Source organism: Silurus meridionalis, chromosome 29 (assembly GCF_014805685.1).
Source record: "Silurus meridionalis isolate SWU-2019-XX chromosome 29, ASM1480568v1, whole genome shotgun sequence".
NCBI lineage: Eukaryota > Metazoa > Chordata > Actinopteri > Siluriformes > Siluridae > Silurus > Silurus meridionalis.
The window spans coordinates 8459771-8485209 of record NC_060912.1 but is presented as its reverse complement, the minus strand read 5'-3'; the positions used below and the strand labels follow the sequence as shown (position 1 = coordinate 8485209).

The 25439-nt window shown below is 37.8% G+C and overlaps 1 protein-coding gene across 1 annotated transcript; it reads right to left on the bottom strand.

The window, feature by feature from the left end:
- Positions 1–22671, bottom strand: sacm1la (SAC1 like phosphatidylinositide phosphatase a). Its single transcript, XM_046844235.1, has 20 exons — positions 22597–22671; positions 20591–20688; positions 16989–17063; positions 14994–15121; positions 13673–13822; positions 9605–9664; positions 8782–8815; positions 7808–7909; positions 7629–7714; positions 6457–6543; positions 5238–5306; positions 5030–5109; positions 4831–4929; positions 4595–4733; positions 4000–4069; positions 3724–3796; positions 2872–2965; positions 2692–2784; positions 2514–2571; positions 1–2384 (listed from the first exon to the last, which is right to left on the bottom strand). Exons 1-20 carry the CDS (start codon positions 22623–22625, stop codon positions 2248–2250), a joined length of 1761 nt encoding a protein of 586 aa, XP_046700191.1. The 5' UTR covers positions 22626–22671; the 3' UTR covers positions 1–2247.
- Between the last annotated feature and the right edge of the window lie 2768 nt (positions 22672–25439).

Sequence of the window (25439 nt, the reverse complement as noted above, 5' to 3'; positions counted from 1 at the left end):
TTTGCACACACAGTAAACAGTCAATTTATTACAAAGTTGATAAATGAGGCATATTTCTTGGAATGGATTAACAGTACAGTCTTTTTTTCCAGAACAGCGAGAAATCAAAAAAATAAATAAAAATACAGTGAACGTATTATACTATATTCAGACTCATTACAGTGGGAATGTAGGTATTCTAGCTGCAAATCTCAAGTGACACCAACAAAGAAGTCTAAGATCAAGCTATAGAGTCATTATATATGCATAATGATTATAAATGCATTTATTATACTAATGTACAGTTTAGAAATTAGACAGACGTCCAGGATTTCTCAAAAGTTGTGCTCAAAATTTAAACGCGAGTTACGTTTTCAATTGGTAGTTTAGGACTTATGGTGTGAGTGTGTGTGTGTTTGTGTGTGCTTTACAATGTAACCAATCAGCAAGCTTGAAAATCTTTTCTTAATTACACCAAGTCAAATTGGACAAAATCCCAAAAAGAAATACATTCAGTATCAGTGCCCTTAAGGATTAATAAAAAAAAAAAAAGATTTCCGATGAAACCAAAAGCGTTCTGTTAAATAGGAAGCGAAATGAAGCACAATCTTCTGCTTCATTGATTAAATTTCACCATCACCTTCTGTACTCTAGGAACTCTGCAGCCTTTTATAGGGAATGTGCTCAAGCGCCATAAATCTGTTAGTGTCGTGTTCCATAAACGGAAATCGTCAGTAAAGTGCTGAGAAAACGGAACGAACTCAAGTCGTTGTTTGTGAAAGAAAAAAAAAAAAAAACGCTTTATTTTTCCTTTTCTTTTGCCAGAACCTAGTAGCTTATGCCATGCACCAGAACCATAACCAGAGAACTGAATAAGACATGAATGATGTAAGAAGAGCGAAAAAAAACAGGAAAGACGTAAAACAATGCGTGTTACGGTGTATTGCGAATCGTTTGACAGAAATTTGAACATGAACAGGGTACTGAACTGCACCTTGCCTGGCCGCTGTACACTTAGTACCCCTCCCCAAGAGAAAATAGAGACATGGAACGGCTGTACACTTTCAGAAATAAAGGTACCGATTAGTTCCTACTTGCTAGCTTTTAGAAGAGAAAGGACCGCCACAACGAGAAGCTGATGGAAATAAACGTTACATACACGTTCCTCGAGTAAAAAACATACACCGACTGGCCAGTTTATTAGGAACACCTTGGTTCTTCATGCAGTTATGTACTCCGAGGCCACGTATAACTAATGCACGTACAAGGCAGGGGATTTCGAAAACTTTGGTACCAGGCGTTCTTCAGGAACAGGAGTTTACGGAATATTGCGAGTCAGATTTCTCTCATAAGAAAGAAAATGGAGCCCAAGCTGATAGGAAGGTTATGGTAACCAAATAACTACTCTTTGCAAACAACAAAAGAAAATCATATTAGGGTCCAATTCCTGTCAGGAAGTCCAATAATCTAAGTATACAGTAAGCAAAAAGTGAGATGTGATGTCTGGATATATACGTTACCAGGTCTTTTTTTGGGCTGATTGTATACCTGCATGAATGAACATACAGCTACAGGTGTTCTTGCTAAACCGGCTGTTGGGTGTAACCTTCATGGTATTACTTGAATTACAAGGAAAATACAGTGTGATACCTTTGTTTCTGAGAGTGAACTGTATATCTAGAACAATTCTTGCACAGTGGAATGGAAAAAGAACTTTGATAACATCAATATTGCTCTGTGAATTATAACGAATGGTCCAGTGAAGAGCTCTGAGTCCGCTGCTGTAAGAAATCTTTCAATATACAGGTTCTGCTATTGTCCATTGTTTTTCATATTTTGGGTCTGATCGGGAACGCATAAACCCAAATAGTACTCAGGAATTTATGAATCGAGAAAATTGTATATGGGTTTAAAACCTTCTCTTAGAAACGACTTACTGTTTACATACAGTACAATTTGGGCCATTTTCCAAATTCCCATCCAAATCATTGGATCTAAATTCTTTAAATAGTAGCAGTCTCCATACCCAAATAATTCTGTTGGACATACTGACTTTTTCCTTACATCAGTGGATACTTGGACCTGTTACACAACTGCAACTGAAACACAGTGTAAATATCATTGGACCCTTATCCCAAATGGTTAATGAGGTTACATCCTGTAATAAAAGAGACACACGGCACACAAGAGCAGATTGGTACAGACTCCAGAAAGATGATCAAGGAAAAAAAAAAAAGGAAAAAAAGATAAGGAGTGCAAAATCGACATTCAGTCCATCTTCTCTTTCTGGACCAGCTTGGGTGCGTCGACAAATTCCTTCCCGTTAAAGAGGATGACGGCAGCCGTGAGAGCGCTGGCTGTGCCCCAGAACAACATGTATGCCAGCGTCTCTGTGTAAGTGTCACCTGAGTACACCAAGAGAAGTGTTAACGTCACACAAGCTTCCATTTTACAGACATTTTACTTCAAAACCACTCATTCTGAAGCCTTTGATATCTTAATAATAGTTTTAAGGATTATTTTTATTTTCCTACCAGCCATCAGCAGGCACAGGATACACATGGAGAAGGCCACCAGCATGATGATGGGTAACTACAGAAGCAAGAAAAAACATCTCTCAGTCATGTACAAATCCCTTAAGCACTTTCAACCCTCTCAAATGTTTCCATTATTGGTCAATAGTTAAAATTTAATATTAAAAAAAGTACTGACTGTGAAAAACTTCCAGTCTTTCTGCACTTGGAGTGGTGTCAGGGTCTCCGATTCATCCACCGAATAGTTGCCGAGGAAAAGGTCAATGGAGTCCTGACACAATCGGCAAATTAACGTAAACTGAATCATCAAAGACGTTAAAAAGAACGAAGGACTGAAAGACAAATCGGTCGCACTTACCTGTCTGAAGCCATCTGAGAAGTTGTTTTTATAATAACGGATCATAGAGTTCCAGCCGTCCATCAGCAAACCCCAGTGAGTCCTTTTCCCAGTCCTGAGAAAAAAAAGGGAAAGGAAATTGTGTTTTCACTCACAGGTCTCCCCAAACTATTGGAACGGCAATCTTAACAATGCCAGAGACATATTTAGAAAATTTAATTTTTAATATGTTTTCACGCCTGTATCTGTATTTAATAATAAACTAAAATGATAAATAATAATAAACTAAAATGATAAAATTATCAAATTTGATAATCAAACTAAAATTTCCCGTAGATATAAATCGAGGTCGAGGCACCAATAGTTGATCGCTGGAACTAACGGATATCTGAAAAAATCAATAACGATAGTTTTTCCGGCCCGCTGTAATTACGTGAGCGGCCTCTAGTGGCGACTCACTGATGTCAAGTGCTGTTTGTTTTTAAATGCGAGACTGTGCTCTGCACAACGAGCGCTCTATTATTTTTATTATTTATAATGTTTCAATCATATAATTATATTTATTAATAAATATATTCCTATTATTTCCTGTAGCACATTTTCATCATTCAGTACTTTTTTTTTATTGTTTATTTTTGTAATAATTTACTTGGTTAAAGACAGGAAACATTATGTGAAGAGAAAAAAGTTTGGAGACAGATAGCTTATGCTATCACAAATACATTTGATCAAAAGGTGTTGGCTGAGATATGATTATATAAAGAATGAGATTCATGTACAGTGACTTGTTAATCCATCCATCCATCCATCCATCCATCCATCCATCCATCCATCCATCCATGTGTTTCCACAGGAACTATACTGTAAATGTACCTGGTGAAGTCGGTCTTTAGAGCTCCGGTGCCTGCATACTGTTTAGCACATGCATTAGCGTTGTCAGCCCAGGCTGGGGGCAAAAAAAACAGAACTCAGATTAGCCAAAGCAAGAGTATTTTAATTTACCACAAGTTATTATAAATTATAAGATAAGATAAACCTTTATTTGTTACAATTTCTGTTACTGCGCAAAAAAAAAAAATCTTATAATGATTATGATTTCTATCAGCCATTTATTTGGATTATAAAACTGTGATAAAAACGTATAAACACCGTTCTTGTAGATCTTCTCAAAATCAGCTTGCTCTTCAATCTTCTGGCCGGCATGGAGGACCCCCATCCTCTAAAACAAAATAACAAAGTGTTCCAGTCGAGGTCGAACGAGTCATCGGATTTGGCAATTAATTGGCAACCGATAGTTTTTCCGGGTTGCATCTATTTCTGGAGCATCTGAGAAACTCCGCTGTTATTATACAGTACGAGAGTGGCCTCTGGAGGCGATTCGCTAACGCCACGTGATGTTTGTTTTGACACAGACTGCACACTGTATTTCATTCATGTTAGTACATAGTGCATTAACTAAAGTTAACAAATTTAATTAAAATGTATTTAATTTCAACATTTACTAATACATTTTTTAATTAACAATAAACAATACTTCTAAAGCATTTACTAACTTAAATTTCAGCTAAAAAACTACACCTACATTAGTACCTTCTAACTCCTGCTAAGACCCTTGTAACTGAATGTGGAGGGAACTATAAGAGCAAATTTTATATATATATATATATATATATATATATATATATATATATATATATAAAAACTTTATACCATGAACAATGTGGCACTTCTGTACTTCTCTCACCTGAAGCTGGCTCTGCAGGGAACGCCTGGCCAAAAGGCTCTGAATCACATTGGTACGATCCAGGCAGTCCATGCAGTTACTGCGGAACGTACCGCTCTGCTCCAACACCACCTTCTTGTCCGAGTTCAGCATGAAGTAGCTGCAGAGACCGAGGGAATTTTAAACAGGCTGAAAAGCTGCGGGTTAAAAGTGCTTCCTTGGTGGCATGACACCAAAAACGTAAAGAAACGAGATACCCGAATTCATCCTGCATCTCGGCCACAGTGTCTACCAGGATCTGCAGGCGGTGCCATCTCATCTTACTGCACTCCTTATGGAAATCGAAGGCAATGTACCTTGAGGGATGAAAGTTAATTGAACGGAAGCAGAGTCATGCAAAAGCCACAATTCAGGACTGCTGGGGGAAAATGGCAAGAGAAAGAAAAATGTTTTTACTTGATGCTTCCATTATCCATGTTGTTTGCCAGTTTGGCAAAGGCCTGCTCAAGTGGCAACTCTGAACCCTTCTGATTGACCTGCACAATAATAATAATAATAAATAACAACAATAACAATAATAATAATAGTAATAATAATCATTATTATTATTGAAATTTGAAAGCACAACTGTTTGGGATATATAAATAATATTTCAAATATTTACCAAATTCAGAATCACTTGCTTCCCATAAATGAGGACCTGGGAGTCAAAATGCCTCTGGAATCCATCGAGCTACAAGAAAACACACAAAATATTTGTGACAAAGTGTTTCCTTGTGGAAGTCCTAAGAGGCCATGTTTTATAACATTTAGTTCTTTCTATTTTTCCCATGATCACGACTTCATTTTCTCGTTATCATGACAAACATTGTTTTCTCGTGATCAGTACTTAATTGTTCTGTGTATTCGGCATAAGAGCATGTTCTAGAGGCAGCATCATGGATAATAACCATAACCATGGACGAGCGCCAGCGCTGAGAGCCGATGTCGAGATCATGAGAAAATTAATCTGTGATCATGAAGACAACAAAAAAGAAAGAAACATTAGGATGCATGGGATTTTAAGACTTTCCGGATTTCCTCATGAATAACAGATTTCATGCGGCATGAGTAAATTTCCCTCCAGCAGATGGCGCTGTAGACCTGAGCTACAGATATCAAGCTGATCAACACTGATAGATCACTGTTTTGTGTCACGGCCTTTTAGAAACACACAGTGGTGGACGATTACACAAAGCATGCGCTTGAGTTAAATTAGAAATACAGTAGGTAAAATATGACTCCAGTAACAGTAAAAATGCTCCATTTACTCTTTAACTTGAGTAAAAGTACTCAAAAATGCAGTAAAATGCAGTCGAGTAAAAAGTAGGTTTTTTCACGTTGAAATGTAGTGACGTTAAAGGAAAAGTCTCCCCGAACACGAATACTTGAGTAAAAGAACAAATATGAGGAAAAAGCTACTTAAGTACAGAATTAGGTTTACTTCTTTACTGTTCATCAGTGGAAACACACAATCTCTATGTACCTTAAGGGATACAAGTGAATCGATACAGAGTACCGAGTTCTTCCAGAAAATACACTCCAGAACCGGCAGGAGAAATGGCGGCGAGAAAACGAGAGACAGTTGCCTCCGACTTACTTGATGTCCCTATTTTCCCTGTTGTTCAAACACCTGCTCAGGCTGCAACTCTGAACCCTTCTTATTATGGTATCTGGCTGCATTTTATTTATCCATTTGGATATGAGAAACTTTTTATAGAAAAAAAGTGGATGTAGTATTTGAAAAAAAACACACTAGAACAGGAGAAGCATGCGAGAAATTCTCACTCACCGTAATGTCAATTGAGTCAATAGTATAAACTATAAATCCTTAGAGGTCTTACGTGATGGCTGGTGCTGCTGATCTGCGGCTTGGGCTTGTACTTCAGGTTGGGTCTCTGGGACCAGAAGAAAGGCATGGAGCCTCGTGTCTGTTACAGAAAATGGTGAACGAGTGAAAAAGAAGTAGAGAATTAACACACACACACACTTCACACACACACCATTTTGTCCAATCGTAGTTACACATTTTCTGGACACTTTGTATTCTGACCATTAAAATGCACAGTGAAAAAATTTAATTTATTTAGTTTACAAATTATATTATGTGGGCAAAAGTATTGGGACACCAAATTTTTCCAGCCATATTTGGTTCTTCTTCCACATTTTTACCACAAAGTTGGAGGGACACCATTCTACAGAATGTCTTTGGGTGCTGTAGCATGAAAGTCTCCCTTCAATTGAACTAAGACGTCCGAACCTGTTCCATTCCCCAGTGCACAAAGCCAGCACCATGAAGATATGCTTTACATGGATTGGGGTGGAAGATCTCCTGCTATAGAGCTCCACAAGCCCATTCTAATATCTAGTGGAACATCTGCATAGAACAGGTCATTATGGCAGCAAATGGGGACTAAATGTGGAATGCGATGTTCAAAAAGTGCAAACGAATTTTATAGTCAGAAATCCATATAGTGTATGAGTGTTGTAATTCGTGTTGTTTATTAAAATGCTGCTGCAGTAAAGAAAATAATCCCCTCGTGGAAAGTTCTCTCTCTCTCTCTCTCTCTCAATTAGTTTCGCGTTCACAATTTCTTCATGCATGTCTCTGTGTATCGCTGTTGCCAAACAAACCTCGCAATACAGTAAAAACCTGCGATTTGTCCCACAGCTAATCAACTTCTGACCAATCAGCATTGAGAATTCAACAGCCCAGCAGTTTAACGCTAAACATTGCTGAACACAACAAATCCCTCTGGGTGATTAGAGGAGTTCAAAAAGCGCTTTTGAAAAAGAAAAAAAAAATCATTAAGGTTTTTGTGGTAGTACAAATGAACTCATTAAAGATTTAGGTTGTTTCCTCAGGCAGCTCATTATAGGTTCAATTATTAGAAAAAAAAAAGAACAATTCTTTCAGGGACAAACTCCACATCTCCTGTGTTTTCCCTTTGTCATAAAAAACCCTTTTTGTTTGTACCTGAATAATAAACGCTGCTTCATCCTGAATTTGACTGACCTGCACAAAGGAAGCTCTGCTGTTATTATACTGCACTAGCTGCTCCGTCTCGACAAAGTTTGCCGCGTGTCCTTCAGAGTCGATCCCTGAAATGAAAAATAAAGGGTTAAACGACGCTGAAATGCTGAGCTCTGAACGATCAAGCAAGAGTATCGATGTGTCTCGGGAACGCTGATTACCTCGAACGTAGTAGCGAACGCCGGCTCGGAAGCAGCTCCTCCGGGAGATCAGGATCCATTCGAAGACCTTGCCATTAATGCAGCATGGCTTCATGACGATAACTGGTGAGCGGAGTTAAGGGTAGACACTATGGGTGTAACGGTACGCAAAATTCACGGTTCGGTTCGTACCTCGGTTTTTAAGTCACGGTTGGGTTCGATTCCGGTACGATCAGGAGGAGAAGAAATGCAAAAAATAAAATTGCTTGTCATCTTTTTTATTATAAATTATTATTACTAACATTTGTGACAGTTTACAATTTTTAAACAATTTTAAATAAAATACCTGCTTTAAATGATATAAAATCATATTTTATTAAAAAAAAAAAAAAAAAAAAAAAAAAAAAATATATATATATATATATATATATATATATATATATATATATAAAATTAATAACAAATAAATCTAAATTAATGCAATATGTTATGTATATGTAAATGTTTTTATTATATTGATTAAATCAAATAAATAATTAAGTTGGCACAAATTAAACTGATTAGATCAGTTTAATTTTTAATTAGATTAATTTCGGACACTTTTTTTTTCATACTTTAACAAATGTGTTCATTCCTTCCATCCTTCATTCTTTCATTCCCTCAATATGTGGGATTGTCAGGATTTTCTGCTTTCAAGAGAAATTCTTGAAGCTGGACATAAAACGCTACAGAATCCACATTTTGGTGACACTGCGCTAACTCTAGTTTATGTTTAAACCCCTGTCAGTGTTGTGTATGTTTTACTAAACACCTAAAAGAACCTGAGGTCCACCATTTAATAAGTTCCTGAGAGAACTCAGATTGTAACTATGTTCCGCACGTAAAAAGGATTGCATTGGGAACAGGTGTGCACCGAATATGTGTACCGTAACACCCCTAATAGACACGACTTAAAATACAGTATGATCAGTAATGATAGTGCCATTAGAGGATACAGCCATGGATGACGGGAAAGGTGAATTTGTGGAGCTGGAAGAAAAAAAACCACACAGAAATCAACAAAGAAATCAAGAAAAGAAAAGAAAACACTTGTCTCTCATTAATAAGGAAGCTTTTATTTACTCAGCAGAATGTTAGACAAAAATAATCACTAATGGCATGATGTAATGCAGCTATAAACTTCTTCAAATATATACATATATATTTTGTATTTGTTTAAAGTTACATTCAGTGGAATGTCCAAGAAACAAGCTTGGAGGTTTTATTGCTTACATTATAGCAGCTATAAACAGTCAGTTCCATCTCTAGCATCTCTTTTCTCTCTCTATCTCTCTCTCATAAATTCTTGTCATGTTAAAAAGAAACCACAAAGTTTTCTATACTGAAACCTTTCTCATGTTTCTGTGTGAAAATGGAAATTTACAGCTGAGACTAGAGCACTTTACGCAGACCTATGCAAAAAGCCTGTATACACTATATGACAAGAAAATATGTGGACACCGGACCATAAGATTCGTAGGTGCTTTTTAAATATCCCATTCCACATATTAGTCCCCATTTGGTCTTATTTTAATCTCCACTCTTCTGAAAAGATGTTGCACTCATTCAGACACAAGTTAGTACTAATGTAGGGGAGTTGAGGAGGCCTGGGGTTCAATAGGGAGTTCTATAGCAGGCCACTGAAGATCTTCATATGAATGGAAAAGGTCAGGTGTCCCAATACTTTTGTCCATATAGTGTATTTCCAGATCACTCCTCCTACATATTCACAAAAGCCTAATTATCTATAGAAAAAAAAAAAAGCTGCGAAAGCGGTACCTCGGGTTGTGCGGCAAAGTCCCTCAACAGGTTTCCATTCCACACGAATCTCTGATCGGCCTGCGATAGAAAAAGAACAAACGCAAGTGTTAAGAACGTGTCTGGGGGTGTGGGGGTGTGTAAAGAAGAGATACAGATCAGGCTCTGAATGTGGAATGAGTCGGAGAGATTTTAGGATGGGTAGCAAACCAAAGAGAAGAAGAAGAAGAAAAAAGCGCTAGATAGTGAAAGATAAGGAAAAAGGTGAGAAATGGTGAGATGCTGGTGTTTTAAGTGTTAAAAGTTGCGGGGTCAAGTCGGATCATGTCAACCACCGGATAACCACAAACCTACAGTACACGGTTCTATTAGATCATTCACCACCTGATAACCACAAACACTTCCAGGTCTGTTAGACAAAGCAGACAATATACAGTTATATACAGTTATACACCGCTATACAGTGTGTATGAAGATGTTACACAGATGTAGAAATAAACACAAACAACAAAACGTTCAAAGGGGGATTTTAGCGTGTGCTTGTGACACAAGAATGTTAGTAAAGTCGGGTAGTGATGTAGGTGATGTGAGGAGGCCTGGGGTGCATTCGGTGTGTTAATTCTTCCCAAAGGTGTTCGATAGGGTTTAAAGTTCTGTAGCAGGCCACTCAAGATCTTACATTCCAACTGATCTAAAGCATCTTCATGGAGCTGGCTTTGTGCACAAAGGCATTGTCATGCTGGAACAAGTTTGGGTCTCCTAGTTCAAGTGAAGGGAATTGCATCCAAAGATATTCTATAGAATTGTACCTCCATTTATGTGGTAACAGTTCGAAGAAGAACTGCACATGGCTGGAAAGGTCAGATGTCCCAATACTTTTGCCCGTATATTGTATATACAAAAGCAATGTTCTACATGCATAACGTAAAAAAAATTTCTTTCCATTTTCTTCCCAATTTTAGTCTCCTGCCAAATAACCTGTCAGCTTTTCTTCAAGTAAACAAGCTACTGATCTGAACAGGTGAGAGGGGGAGGGGGTGTCCTGGGGTCTTCCCTCTTCCTCATACATGAGTTCTCAGATAATGATGATGGGCTGATGTCCCTGTGATTTGAGAGAGCAGCCATTCCTCCAACCCTCGGACCCTTATCCACAACTGGCTGTAATATTGTCTGGGTTTCAAATCTCGATATTGGGGAAAACATTTTCCGTTTCACAAAGTATACAAATTATATTTCCAGATCTGCCATATTGTTGGCTTCACTATTAACTGTAAATAATTCAGTGCAACAAATGTGCAGCAACTGTGTAATATTACACCTTTTTTTTTTTTAAATACAGATGACCCAAATATACTCATAAAACCTGTGAGTTTGAAACCGAAAGCGCACAGCATGGTCGCCATCTTAATCTGAGTCTGCATGCAACGCTGATCTCATGCTAATCGAGATGAATAGGAAACCCACATGGAAACATGGAGCACTTGCGAGACTCTGAACAAACAGTAACCCGAGTCCATCGAGCTTATAAACATTAAAATTAAACTAGCAATATTTCTTTTTTTTCAAGCGAAATGATCAGTGGATAAATCGAGAGATTTTATTACATTTAAATGAAAGGCATTTTAGCAGACCCCCTTATCGTACAAAATGCTATCAATGAATAAATAAATATAAACAAAGACAAAACAAAAGTAAAGTTCTTCTTTACTTTTAAAAAGTAGTTCTTCACTCGTAGCTTGAAGACAGACAGTGACTCAGCACAGTGATCTTTAAGCCACTGTACGTTCTCCCCCAATGCGCCTATATTTAACATATTGACAATATCGCTGAGATTGAATCTTGCATGGGGGACAAAGGCAAGAAAGGATTTGTAAAAAAGTCAGCAAGAATAGTCTAAAAATAAAGGAAGATGGGTGCACACACGGACAGCAACCAAACAATATTAGCTCCATAATAACCATTACGTTATGCTGTTTTGCTTTCAAACGAAGAGCTACACTCTGGAAAGCATGCAGTAATCGAAAAACTATTCATCTCTTCGATACTATATATTTTTGTCTGTTAACAATGAAAACAAAAATTATATCTCGTAGTCGAATCTTCACAGAAGTGCTATGAAAAGAGGATCAGTCCATTTTGCTTATATGGGGGGTTCAATGTCTGATTCTGACTGGTTTTCTCCACTAATTTAATATACAGCCAATTATGATAATGCTTTCAATAAAAATGTGAAAGGAAAGTACAAATATTGCATGAATAAACTCAACCCCCTGGTGAGAGATTGTAGTTTTACTTTCCATGATCCGTGACCGACACGGGAGCATATTGGCGACGGGGATTTAAATATTTAACAATATCTGTAAGACTCTGTAAAAACATATGTTCTAATTTTATTTTTAATCAAATTAGTTTTTGATTGTTTTTCGGGTTGCATTGATGTTGCGCTATACAGTTCAGCCGATTTCATTTAGTCTGCGGTGTGGACTTTCGGCAGTTATTTATTTGTTTGAGTTTTTTAAGGTTTATTGATACGAAATGTTTTTTTGGGGGGATTTTCTTCAAAATGTACATCGTGGCTTTTTTTTTAACGAGGAATCGTTCTACCAATGTTTATCCACACTGCCTTTCATTTTAGCTCCAAAATAGATAATAAAAAAAGGGCATTGTCAGTTTCGTCTTTCACTTGTGGCAGTTTTGGTCGATTTATTAGAAAGTTGTTTCAGTGTGCTGAGTGTATAATAAAATTAAATTTGTCTTACCCACTTGTTGACTAACCACTTAATGTGATCTATATATTGCTTGGAAATGGCCTTATAACCCTTTGATGTGGGACAGCAGCAACTGCTTCTCTAACATTATTGCTGATGTCTTTCCTTCTTGGATTTAGACAAGCAAACTGCTAAAACGTGGCGTTTTTATAGCGATGGTCACACTTTTCTTTTCTTTTTTCACTTGCCCTACCCACCTTTACATCTCAGATCATCACCTTGTTTCTCTTTTACACATCATAACTTCCACTCCATCTCTCTTTCCTATGTTGCTTCCGATACTCTTAGATCTTTTCCTGATCCTGACTTCTTTTCCTCCCTACCCTTGGACGCTTTCCTCTCCTCTCTTTCCTCAACCATGGACCTCCTCTGCCCCCTGTCTACTAAACACTGGAAGACTTCTTGTCCTGCCTCTTGGTTGTCAAAAACGTTGCGTAGCAAACGGTGAGAACTAAGAACTAAGCAGAGAGGAAGTGGGGAAAAAAAAAAAAAAAAAGAAACACAGCTTGACACAGACCTTGCTTCTCACCATACACTCATGTCCAAATTCTCTTTGGACATGACTTCTGCCAAGATTGAAAGAAAAGTTGAGGCTTCTGTTCGAGATCCTCATAACCTCCACAACATCTTTTCTTCACTACTCAACCCCCCCTGCTCCATACATATAGAGTAGAACAATTCCCTGGGTGGAACAACAAAACTTTTTACATGGACCACATTTGCATATTAGAATATTTTTCTTCTGCTTAGTATTAATATTATAGGCACTTATATTTCATGCCTTAATAACACTTTATAGCCATGTTTAAATGGTTTAGTATGGTATTTTTTCATTATTACTTAATTACCTTTCATCAGATTTTATTATCTATTTCCATTAACTTCATTGTCTAATGGGGACTTCCACGAAGTTCACTTCCTGTCAGAAAATATCGACTAAAGTTATTTCTGTTCATTCGCTTTTGTGTTTTTTAAATCTTGGTGGATCAGAGGGGAAAACATGAATCGAAATCAATCATCTGGCATTGGGATTCTTAAGATGCATTAACCTGAGAAAGAAAGAGAGAGAGAGAGAGAGAGAGAGAGAGAGAGAGACGTGTGTGTCTGTGTGTGTGTGTGTGTGTGTGTGTGTGTGTGTGTGTGTTTGTTTTATTTCCGCTCTTTCAACCAACCGACTCAAACATAATCATTATATTATCTATATCGAGGTTAATAATGTAAATCCAGATATTACACTAATTACTGCCGAAAATTGTAAAAACTGTTGTCATTGTGTGTGTGTGTGTGTGTGTGTGTGTGTGTGTGTGTGTGTGTGTCTCACTCTCTCGAGCAGACTCATCTCCTGGAAGTCGGGGCTGGTGTTGGCGAGACGCTGCTGTGTGTGTGTCAGGTCGTAGTTGGTGCAGAAGTAGAAGCCGTCCGTGTTCAGGACATTGTTGATCATGGACAGGAACGTCTTGTTGTCCTGCATCTGTTTGTGAAAGGCAAAAAAGGGATGAAGGGAAAGGAGGCTTTTATTTGTCGTATGTACACTACAGCACAGTGAAATTCTTTCTTTGCATATCTCAGCTTCTTAGGAAGTTGGGATCTGAGTGCAGGGTCTGCCATGATACCGCACCCTTGGAGCAGAAAGGGTTAAGTGTCTTGCTCAAGGGTCCGACACTGACAGCTTGGAGATGCTGTGGCTTAAACCACCGACCTACCAATTAGTAACCCAGAGCCTTACCCGTTGATCCACCACTGGTCTCAAAAGACATGCGGGAGTTCAGGTTTACACGAGCACAGCTTGGGCAAAGTATCAATACTTCAAGGTTAATGTGTGATGATCAAAGTTATCAAACGCTAAACTGGAGGCTGTGCAAATTAGCCTCGTAGCTCGAATGCTACAAAGATATTTAGCATGATTTGTTTGACTGAACTCTAGAAGTCGATGGATTCATAGGTTATGCCAACTAATCGGCACCAATAGTTGATTATTGGAACAATTGCCAATCAGCAGAGATCCATAGCGATAGTTTTTCCGGGTTGCATTATACGGCACAAGAGTGGCCTCTAGAGGCGAATCACTGACACCACATTTATTTATTTAAAGTGTCACTTTTGTTTCAATGCATGTTTATTATTTTCCTCAGAATTTATTAATATAATTCACAATCATATGTATTTCATTTACCAGATTTTCATGATTCAGTACTTTATTTTTGTATTTTCTTTAAATAAAGTAAAGTACTATTTTACATCGGGGTGTTATGTGTGCTTTTTATCCAGTATCCATTTTAAAAACTACCTGATGATTAATCGGTTTACCGGCAAGTAAAATTCAACCTAGTTATCGGTATAATTGCTAAAAATACAGGTGGGGAAATTTGTGTCTATTACATGTTAAATGGAAAAGAAAAAAACAACGGCTCCTTTAAAAGCGGCGTTAGCACTGATAAATAAATAATGCATGGTGCCATGCAATCAGATAGCTTCATCCTCATCTTCCTCATTTCCTCACAGGCTCCAGAATCACTCGTGATATTTATCTAGAAATGAAAAAGCCCTTCAGCTGAGTCAGTGTCTACGTGATCATGAAGCTGTGAGACACTCACTCATGTCTGCACCTGAATAATTCAGTAGGAAAAGGTGAAGCTGGTCACCTGGTTTTCTGTGAGGTGTAAAATGGTCTTCTTGTAGGGTATGAGGTCGAACTCCACCGCCTTCCACACCGTGTGACCGAACAGGTCACCTACTTTCTTCTTCCTGGTGATGACGATGAGGTACATTCCTGTAAGCAGAAACCCATAATACAGGTGGGTGATATGATGAGATTATATGAAGAATTCGAGGTCACTATTCTCCCGCCTACTTGTTTTATCTCCAATTTGACACCTGGCAGCTCTTTATCGCAGATAACAAACAAGGAGAGAGAAGAGTAACAAAGTTTTTTCCTCTGAGTCACGTGAAGCAAACCGCCAGCATGGTTTCATGCTGCTGAGTCACATTCAGTGCAAAGTGCCATCAGCTTTCTTCTACATACATGAGCTCAGAGACACCAGTGATTGGCTAAAGTCACTGTGATTAACAGAAGAGAGAGAGAGAGAGAGAGAGAAACAGCGCATGTCATTCTTCCCATTCTGACAGCATTCCCAGTGCTCATAACCTAACCTTCCTGGTTTGAATTAATTCATAACATTTTATGCCTCAATGACACTTATTTATTGTCATGTTTAGATGGTATCTTTTTCAATTTATTTATTATCTTTCTCTCACCTTTTCCATTCATTCCATTGGCTTATAAGAGCTCTCAAAAAGTCTACTTCCTGTCAGGAACCTATTTGTAATATTCAGTTTTCAGCTTTTCTCTTTCTGTTTCCTGTTTATCCGATTAGCAATCGGTCATTATGATGCATAAATCAGACCAGATTTGCTGAATGAATGCAGCACTGTCACAATCTCCTGACACAAAAACTTGGAGACTTTTCTGTAAATCTCATTTTGTTTTGTTTACATTTTTGCTATTGGCTTTATGTATTGAGAACATTGTGGTGTTGTATGTACACTATATCTAAATAATTACTGGAATATTGGACTTTTCCAGTCAATTGTGATTCTTCCTCAAACTTTTACCACAAAGTTGGAGGCACACACTTGTGTAGGACATCTTTGTATGCAGTAGCATGTTTTCTTCATTTGAAGTAGGAGACCCAAACCTGTTCAAACATAACAACGCCCATGTGCACAAAGCCAGATCCATGAAGATATGCTTCACATGGTTTGGAGTGAAAGCTCTTGAGTGGCCTGCTATAAAGCTGTTTCTCAATAAGACAAGGCAAACAATACCAACAATAATCTAAAAAATAGATTTTAAGAAAACTTAAATATTTTAGATAAGGATGACTACAATGTAATCGTAGATCTATTGTTTCTCCTGGGTAGTTATGTGCAATAATCTCAGGTTTTTTCACTGCTGCTATTTCATTTGACTAAATATCTAACTTTACATGTATATTTATTTATATTTTTATTTATTTATAATTTTATTTTTTACTGTGAGCAACTGCAACCAAATAATTTCCCTATGGCATCAATAAAATACAGTACCTTACCGAGGTTCAAATCTGGCGCCCCCTCTGGTTTATTGCGGAATTGCATTTGCCACATAACTAACTAGTTTGGCTGATTTTCCCGGTCTCTCGTGGAGAGCACGATAGACCAAAACACTTTTAGGGAGTTTTTATGGAGTTTTATGTTTAGATAACGACATTTATTCATAAAAATATAATTATTAATTATAAAATAAAGGAAAATGTTAATACAGTACAGTACTGTATACATAAAATAGCGTTTTCAGGGTGGCGTCCGTTTATTGCGTTTTTGTGTTTATCACGGGCGCCATAAACGGTGGATTACTGTATTCTGATTTGAAAAAGTTCACTCTTGGAGAGAAACCGAAGCAATCTAATCGATCCACTGAACCTCAACAGGGATCCGACACTAATGCACCTTAACCTTATAAACTTTAGTCTGTTGTTCCACAAGGGTTTGCTTGTGTGAAAGTCTACTTCGGTTTAAAGGTGTACGTCATGCAGATTGGATGTGTGTCATGCCCACGTGTGTGACGGTTCTTCACTCGTCTGAAGTGTGTGACCTACCGGCCACAAGACGTATAGTTCCCATGATTCCACAGATGGGTCTGGTGATGCCTGATGGTGGGATTTTCATACCATCTTTAAAAACAAAAAAACAAAACACGTGTTAACATACAACCAATCTGCAACCCAGAACAGATTATACAAGAATTAAATAAAAGCAATGTGATATGCAGAGTTACTGTTTTATTCCTCAGACCTTCATTGGATTTTTTTGTATTAATGCACATTTTATCCATTTATAGTTATATTTTAATTAAAACATCATTACTTATGTTACAGCAGTTACGTTTGTTTATTAAGTTTTAACGCCATGTTAGCAGCAGAGCTATATACATAGCAGACACAAAATCATCATTAAATCATTCCAGCTTTACATGATTTCTTCATTCGGCTTCTTCCATTAGGGGGCGCCACAGCGGCTCATCCATCTCCATACCCCCTGTCCTCTACATCTGTCTCTTTCACACCAACTACCTGCATGTCTTCCTTCACCACATCCATAAACCTCCTCCTTGGCTTTCCTTTTTTCCTCATTCCTGGTGGCTCCATCCTCAGCGATCTCCTACTGATATACCCCATGTCCCTCCTCTGCACATGTCCAAAATATCTCAATCTCACCTCCCCTACCTTGTCTCCAAAACGTCCTACATGCGCTGTCCCTCTAATAAACTCGTTTCCAATCCTTCCATCCTCGTCACTCCCAATGAACATCTCAGCATTACATTACAGAAAACTTAAAATGCATTCAGGTGATACAATATAAAAGATCCCTTATGAACATTTCTGAATAAAAGCGTTTTCTAGCAATATCGTAAAAAAACAATAAACAAGATGTGTTTAATAGACAAAGGAACCTGATATGAGTGAGATAAGGGTGGAGCTTCACCCATCAGAGTCTAGTGTAGACAACTTGATTTGAAACTATAAAAGACACTTATTTTAGTAATGTATACGTTATTTAATGGTCTTCGGTCATAAGGTGTTTTTTTAAATTATCTATGTATCTGTCATAAACAGAATAAAAATTAAAATGTAATCCATATTTGTTATGACTACTATGTGCCTTTCAAATCTTACTTTTGCACACTTTGTACACTTAACCAATGTCAGGGATTCTCTAGGGTCAGAGTCAGGTGTAGGATCTACCAATTCTACCCAGCAGGTGCTAATCATTTTACATGTTTCATATAAACCCAGTGGTTAACTGAAACAGAAACAGCTGTGTAGGAGGCTTCAAACTGGGTAAGGAACAGCCAAACACTGCTCCAAAAGTGAAGCTGGGGGAGACGGTTTCATGTCATGGGTTATTCGTAGTTCTACTGAATCAGCAAGTTCTCTTCTACAGGAAAAGATTTCAAGGAAGACTGAGGTTTCAAGATGAGCTGTTGGTCGGGCGGAGGGGCAAAGAGCTGTGTCAAGAGGTTTCAGATTTAAATTCTAATTCAAATTTAAATTCCAATTCTAATTTTATTGGTCACTTTCATGCAGAGTACGACGTGCAGTGAAACGCTTTTTACGACTGTCCAACTTGTAAACGTGAAAAAATAAAAATAAAAATAGAATATAAGGATAAATAATAAGTAAATAAATAAAATTTATATAAAGAAGTAATTAGTATAACTAAAGGTATGAGAATAAGATTCAGATATAATATCATTTATATATATATATATATATATATATATATATATATATATATATATATATACACAGTACAGACCAAAAGTTTGGACACACTTTCTCATTCAAAGAGTTTTCTTTATTTTCATGACTATGAAAATTGTAGAGTCACACTGAAGGCATCAAGGGCTATTTGACCAAGAAGGAGAGTGATGGGGTGCTGCGCCAGATGACCTGGCCTCCACAGTCACCGGACCTGAACCCAATCGAGATGGTTTAGGGGTGAGCTGGACCGCAGAGTGAAGGCAAAAGGGCCAACAAGTGCCAAGCATCTCTGGGAACTCCTTCAAGACTGTTGGAAGACCATTTCAGGTGACTACCTCTTGAAGCTCATCAAGAGAATGCCAAGAGTGTGCAAAGCAGTAATCAAAGCAAAAGGTGGCTACTTTAAAGAACCTAGAATATGACATTTTTCAGTTGTTTCACACTTTTTTGTTATGTATATAATTCCATATATAATTCCACGTGTTAATTCATAGTTTTGATGCCTTCAGTGTGAATCTACAATTTTTATAGTCATGAAAATAAAAAAAACTCTTTAAATGAGAAGGTGTGTCCAAACTTTTGGTCTGTACTGTATATGTATGTATGTATGAATTCAAAGAGCTTATTTTATTTGTATTTATTTACTGTTAATTATTTGTTTTTGTTTTATGCTTTTGTTTCTTTGATTTTCAGATATATTATGAAATGATTATTGGACTTATTGGAGCTAAACCATAATAATATAGGTGTTATTGTACTGTGTTTCTGTTTATTAATAACAAGGAAAAAAAGAGATGCGCTGCACAAAGAAACAGGCGATGTTAAGAACCGTAGACTCAGCGGTCGGACAAGGAAACTTAATGCAGCAGATAAGAGACACGTCATATGTGCCATCAGCAAAGAACATGGCTGAAAACATTGAGAGGCAGGTACGTCCATTTACTGTCTGGAGAAGCCTGGTTGGAAGTGGTCTTCATGGGAGAATTCAATTTTTAAGTCAATACATTCAGTATATTCGAAAAAGTATTCAAACCGCCTTCAGAGTGTCTAGATGGAAGTCTTTTCACAATGTAAAACCCATGGAAGCCTGCTCTTAGACTGTGTTGGTAAACTCCAAGCAGGCTTCAATTGGTTTTGCATTGAGGAGAGCCTTCGTTCTAGCAGCTCTGCCATAAAGCCCAGAAACGCTGCAGTAATGGTTGTCCTTCTAAAACTTTTGTCCCATCTCCATACAGGATCTCCATACAGCTCAGTCAGATTGACTATCGGCTTCTTGGTCACCTCTCTTACTAACAGATTGTTCAGGTTGGTCGGGTGACCAGCTCTTGGAAGAGTCCTGTTTGTCCCACACTTCTTCCATTTGAGAATTATAGAAGCACACAGTGTTTTGTAGCCTTCCCCAGAACTTCGCAACAATCCTTTGGGATCTCCAGACAGTTCCTTTGACCACATGGCTTGTTTTTGTGCACGTTTAGCCGTGAGGCTTCTATAGAGAGGTGTGTGCTTTTCAAAATTATATCCAATCAAAAAAACTATTCCCCAGGTAAACTCCAATCAAGGTGTAGAAACTTCTCAGCAACCATCAAGGGATTCTGAGCTCTATTTGAAGTGTTGTAAAAACTGATTGTTTATGTATATGCGAGTTTGTTCATTTTGAAAAATGTACAGACATTTCTAGAATCCTGTTTTCACTTTGTCATAATGGGGAATTGAGTGTAGATTAATAAGGAGGGGGGAAAAAAAAGGAGATCGAATTTATCAAATTGCAAAACTGTAAAACTTTTTCCAAACAGAATTTTTTTTTTTCTTTTTTTTGTCCTCTGCTTGTTTTTTTGGTTTCATCACACTGCATTTTCACTGCACACAAACAGATGTGCGAGATCCTTTTCTCTTTTTCTGTTCCCTCTTTACGTTTCCTGTTCATCCAGACGTCTTACCTGTGAGAGTCATCTCCATGGAAACCCTGTCGATGACCAGGACGTCGTTCGCGCCATCGTCACAGGCCTCGATGTAAAACTTCTCAAGAGTCACGTGCCTGGACACACACACACACACACACACACACACACACACACACACACACACACACAAAAGGGAAATTGGAAGAAAGGTCAGTCTGGAGTCTATCCCGTGTATCTCAGAGGACGTTAAAGCAGATAGCGTTTTAAAAATCTAATTTATGTTCCTGTGTTCAAAAAAGAAACAGCTTGAAGAAATGAATGCATGTTTTTATGAGGCAGGAAATTATGCAACACTGAGCTCTTTTTTTCCCCCTCAGACTTTTGTTGTGTACTGATGGCGTTTTTTTCTTTTTTTAAGGTAAAACATTGACTGATTCAGCAGCTACTCCTAGACGTCTTTCAGAGCACAGAGAACAGGACTGCGGTTTCTGTAGCAGCATATAAAGAAGGCAGAGAATCCTTGCACAGATTGCTGAGCAATAAGTTTCATATGCACTTAAACCACAAATAGCAGTGTAAGCATGAAACATCGGGCAACACACATAAAAACGTAGGCCATCGCTTATTTTTTAAGACTTTTCTCTGTAATGATGACCCTGGAGATCAGCCACAAGCTTACAAAGCAGTCAGACAAAGAGCTACTGTTTGAGGACTGCAAATAAACAACAACAGGTTTGAAAGTACTGCTTTTTATTTAGGCATTAGGTAAAAGCTTCAAGAGAATTATGATGATCACATTTATACAACCGAGGAGGTAAGGGCCTTGCTCAGGGGCCCCATCGTTGGCAAGTTGGTGGTGCTGGGATTTGAACTCATGACCTTCCTATTCTTAGTCCAATCTCCTTAACCACATAGTTCCCACTAATCCGTTTTATTTTAACGCACTCGCACCTGAACTTATTCAAAATGGCTGACGCGATCAAAAACCTGATAAAGATACGATGTGGGACTTTGGAATCAATACTGCATTCCTTACTGGAAAAGAAAATGATGTCAGTCTTTCTGTCAACAACCACAGTCTGTTATTTATAAATAAAGGACTTTATAGCACAGTACGTGTGTGTGTGTGTGTGTGTGTGTGTGTGAGAGATGATTCCAAATTTGACATTTGAGAAGAAAAGAACAGGAGAGTAGATGCTATCAGACCTTCTTGCACCCTAAGTCAAACACTGACGTGTAAGCTAGGTTTTAGCAGGGAAGGTTGGGGCCTTATTCCAGGTGAAAGGAACCAACATGGCAACCATTCCACACTTCAACACCATTCAATTCCATCTGGATTTTGGCTCATTGAATCTGAATCCACCATACAACAAGACAATGAGCTGAAGCGTACGTCTGAGTTATCTGGAGTGTCCTCCATCATGGAATGACCTGCCCAGTCTAATCTCCAGCTAGTGAAGAACATCTTTGTCAAGTTTTACAAGAGGAAAAGTATTTCAGATGAATGTTTGGAGAAATGAACAGTCCACATGCCCAGAATGTGTAAAGCTGTTCCTCAAGATTTTTCAATGGCAAACAAGTGTAACATCTGTACATTTACAACAAGACTGGGAAATAAATGTGTATAAATGAGTCAGTGAGTAAATACGTAGTCAAAGTGATCAGTCACACAGGATGTGTGGATTTTTATTTAAGATCAGAAGTTCATTTGAACTGATCGAGGACATCAGGTGTTGACTAGATGACAACCAAAAGAGCAAGAAAACCCCTTATCAGATTGTCATCATGTTTTTAGTCTCACACAGCTGTAAAGACTCTGCATCTGGACGACATTCGAGCTGTCAAAGCACCAGCCAGGGATTTTGAATAGCTCAGCACTTATCCAGGGACCTGAAACGCAGCGCCTGCTTTAAAGCGCAAAAACACATCGAAACGCTTCCGGTATAGAAAGAAAACATGCGCCGGATTTGTGTAAAGAAATGACTACAGATAATTCGGACACACATTTGGACTTTACAAGTAAGAAATAAGTCGCAACTTACAGATTAAACCTCTCGTAGGCAGTCGCCATCTTTACTTCCGGGTTCACCGTGACGCGGGAGTGTGACGTCACTAAGGAGCGCCGCCTTTTTTCCTTTAGAAATTTCAAAATTTAGAAAATTTAGATAATTTAGAAATTTTCCACACAATAGTGATGTAAAGAACGGATCATTTTTAATGACTCGATTTTTAGAATCTCGTTCATCAAATGAACTTTTTTCAGTCATTTAGTTTATTTCGTTCCTTTGATTAGAAATAAAATGTTCAATAAACAGATCCCCCAAAACATCTACATACAAACTTTGACTATGATTCCAATGATGAAAATATAAACAGTGCATCTAAGGACAAATTATGATAAACTGAATGAGTAGCTCACGTCTCATATTTTCTGTTCCGTGTCTTTAGTTCTTTTGTCACGTGACTCCCATAATTATTGTGACAATAATGTCAAGATTCGGACCCAAACAATTGTGTGTTGGTGTTTTTTTGAGTCATGTGACAAAAGAACGAACGATTTAGACCAGAGGAGATGAACTACTCAATTCTGTTTTCTAACCTACAGAGATTTTGCGATGCTTTGCTAATGCGCGTCAAGTAGAAAATTAACGTATTACTATTTGAGAATCGTGACTAATGCGCACACACACACACAATTATATTTGCATTAATTGCATTTTATATATATATATAGTTCAGTGGTATTTAAGACTTTGGTCTCTGGATCTGGAGGTCATACATGTAAACGTAGTTGCTAATTAGTGTGTTGTATGGCGAGAGATGATTACTGGGATTACTGGGTCACATGATGTCATTGACCCTGCTGCATTAGAAAATTAAAACCAAACATGGACACGTGACTTCTCAAAGGAGCTTCCTGTTACAACTTATGTACAAATTTACACCATTTTAGCAAAGCAACTTACATTGGTCTCATTTCTACAACTAGTATTTGATGAATAATGGCCTTGCTCAAGGGCCCGGCATTGGCAGCTTGGTGTTACTGCGATTTGAACTCATTACCTCCTGGTTAGTAGTCTAACATCTTAACCACTGAGCAACCACTACACAGTTTGGCCAGATACCTGACCATCACATCCATATATAGTCCTCAACAATCTCCACATACAATATTGTAAATGTTATACAATATACAGTATATACTTATATACACTGTATGATCAAAGGTTTTTGGATACCTGACCATCACAGCCTCATATAGTTCTTCAGCAAACTGTTAGAAGCACAGAATACGTTTGAATGTCTTTGTATTGTATTACAATTTCTTTTTACTGGAACTAAGACGCCTAAATTGGTTCCAGCATGACAATGCTGACAATGCCCTGACAAGCAAGAACCATAAAGATACTGAGTGCTTAGGTTGTAGTGGAAAAATTGAAGTGTCCTGCATAGAGCCCTCCAATAAACACCTTTGGACCGGACTGGAACACCATGTGCACCTCAAATGTCCTTGTAGCTGATTGATCACAAATACCCCCAGCCCTGCTACAAAATCTAGTAGAAAGCCTTCCTATAAGAGTGGGCATATTATTCCACCGAAAGGGTAACTAAATATCAAATGAGATTTTCAGTGAGTGTGATGTTTCTGTGTCCACATAGTTTTGTCCATATACCGCAATTGTTTAAAACAGATTATTTTTCATCCAAGGTAAGACACAGATACATTGCATATGATTGATTACATGTATAAGAGCTGGAGAGTTAACACCAAAGGCTCCACATTGGGAAGCTTTTGATTGACAGAATAATAAATGCCTGAGGTTACACTTAAACTAACAGTAACATTTCACAATCTGAAAAAATGATGGACGTTTTCTGGACAGGCGGAGATGCAGGAGTTTATTCATTTCCAAAAGGCAAATGCAAAGACGGGGATTATCCCTGTAGAGAGAGATACTAACAGCTGATTAGTCGCAGCTAATCACTTTTTTTTCCGAGATTAAAATTACCAATGGACCCATTACTAAGCCTCAAGGGATTCTCATTTATGTATTAGCGTCCTTAGCAATATTTAACACACTCACACACACACAATATTGTCAGAATTAACATAAACAAACATTGCCACTTCTAGTTAAATTCCAAATGACAGCGATGTTCTTAATATCTTTATATTGGACACGTTTACAGGAGTGCTGCATGTATCATTTATTAAAAAGGCAATCCCATAATTCTGTTATGAATATTTGAAAAGTGTCTATAAAACAAAAATTCAAATGTTGAGTTTCCTTGAGTATCAATAAATTGCAAATCGTTTGCCAATCTAATAGATACCACAATATGTATGTGGTACCTGACTGTAAGATTCATTTATGCCATTTAACATCCCATTTCACATTTAGTCGCCATTTGCTCTTATAATAACCTCCACTCCACTCCAATGGAAAGATGTTCCACTAGATTTCAGAGTGTACTTGTGGAGATTTGTGCTCATTCAGCCACAAGGGTGTTAGTAAAGTCAGGTACTGATGTAGGTTAGGTGAGGAAGCCTGGGGTGCAGTCAAAGTTCTATATTGTTCCAAATTGTTATAGCTGGAACAGGTTTGGGTCTCGTAGTTGAAGTTAATGGAGAATTTTATGCTTCTGCATCTAAAGACTTCCTTAATGATTGCATGCCTCCAACCTTGTGGTTACAGTTTGGGAAAAAACTACATACCTGTATGGCTGGTCCATAAATATGCAGTTGAGTGTCCACAAACTTTTATATACAGTAGATGTAGATGTGCAAATGCCAATAATGTGCAAATTGCAAATTATTATAGAAATTGTAGAAATAACAAATAATGATGAATTGTTTATTTATTTCAACAGATTATAACAGAAA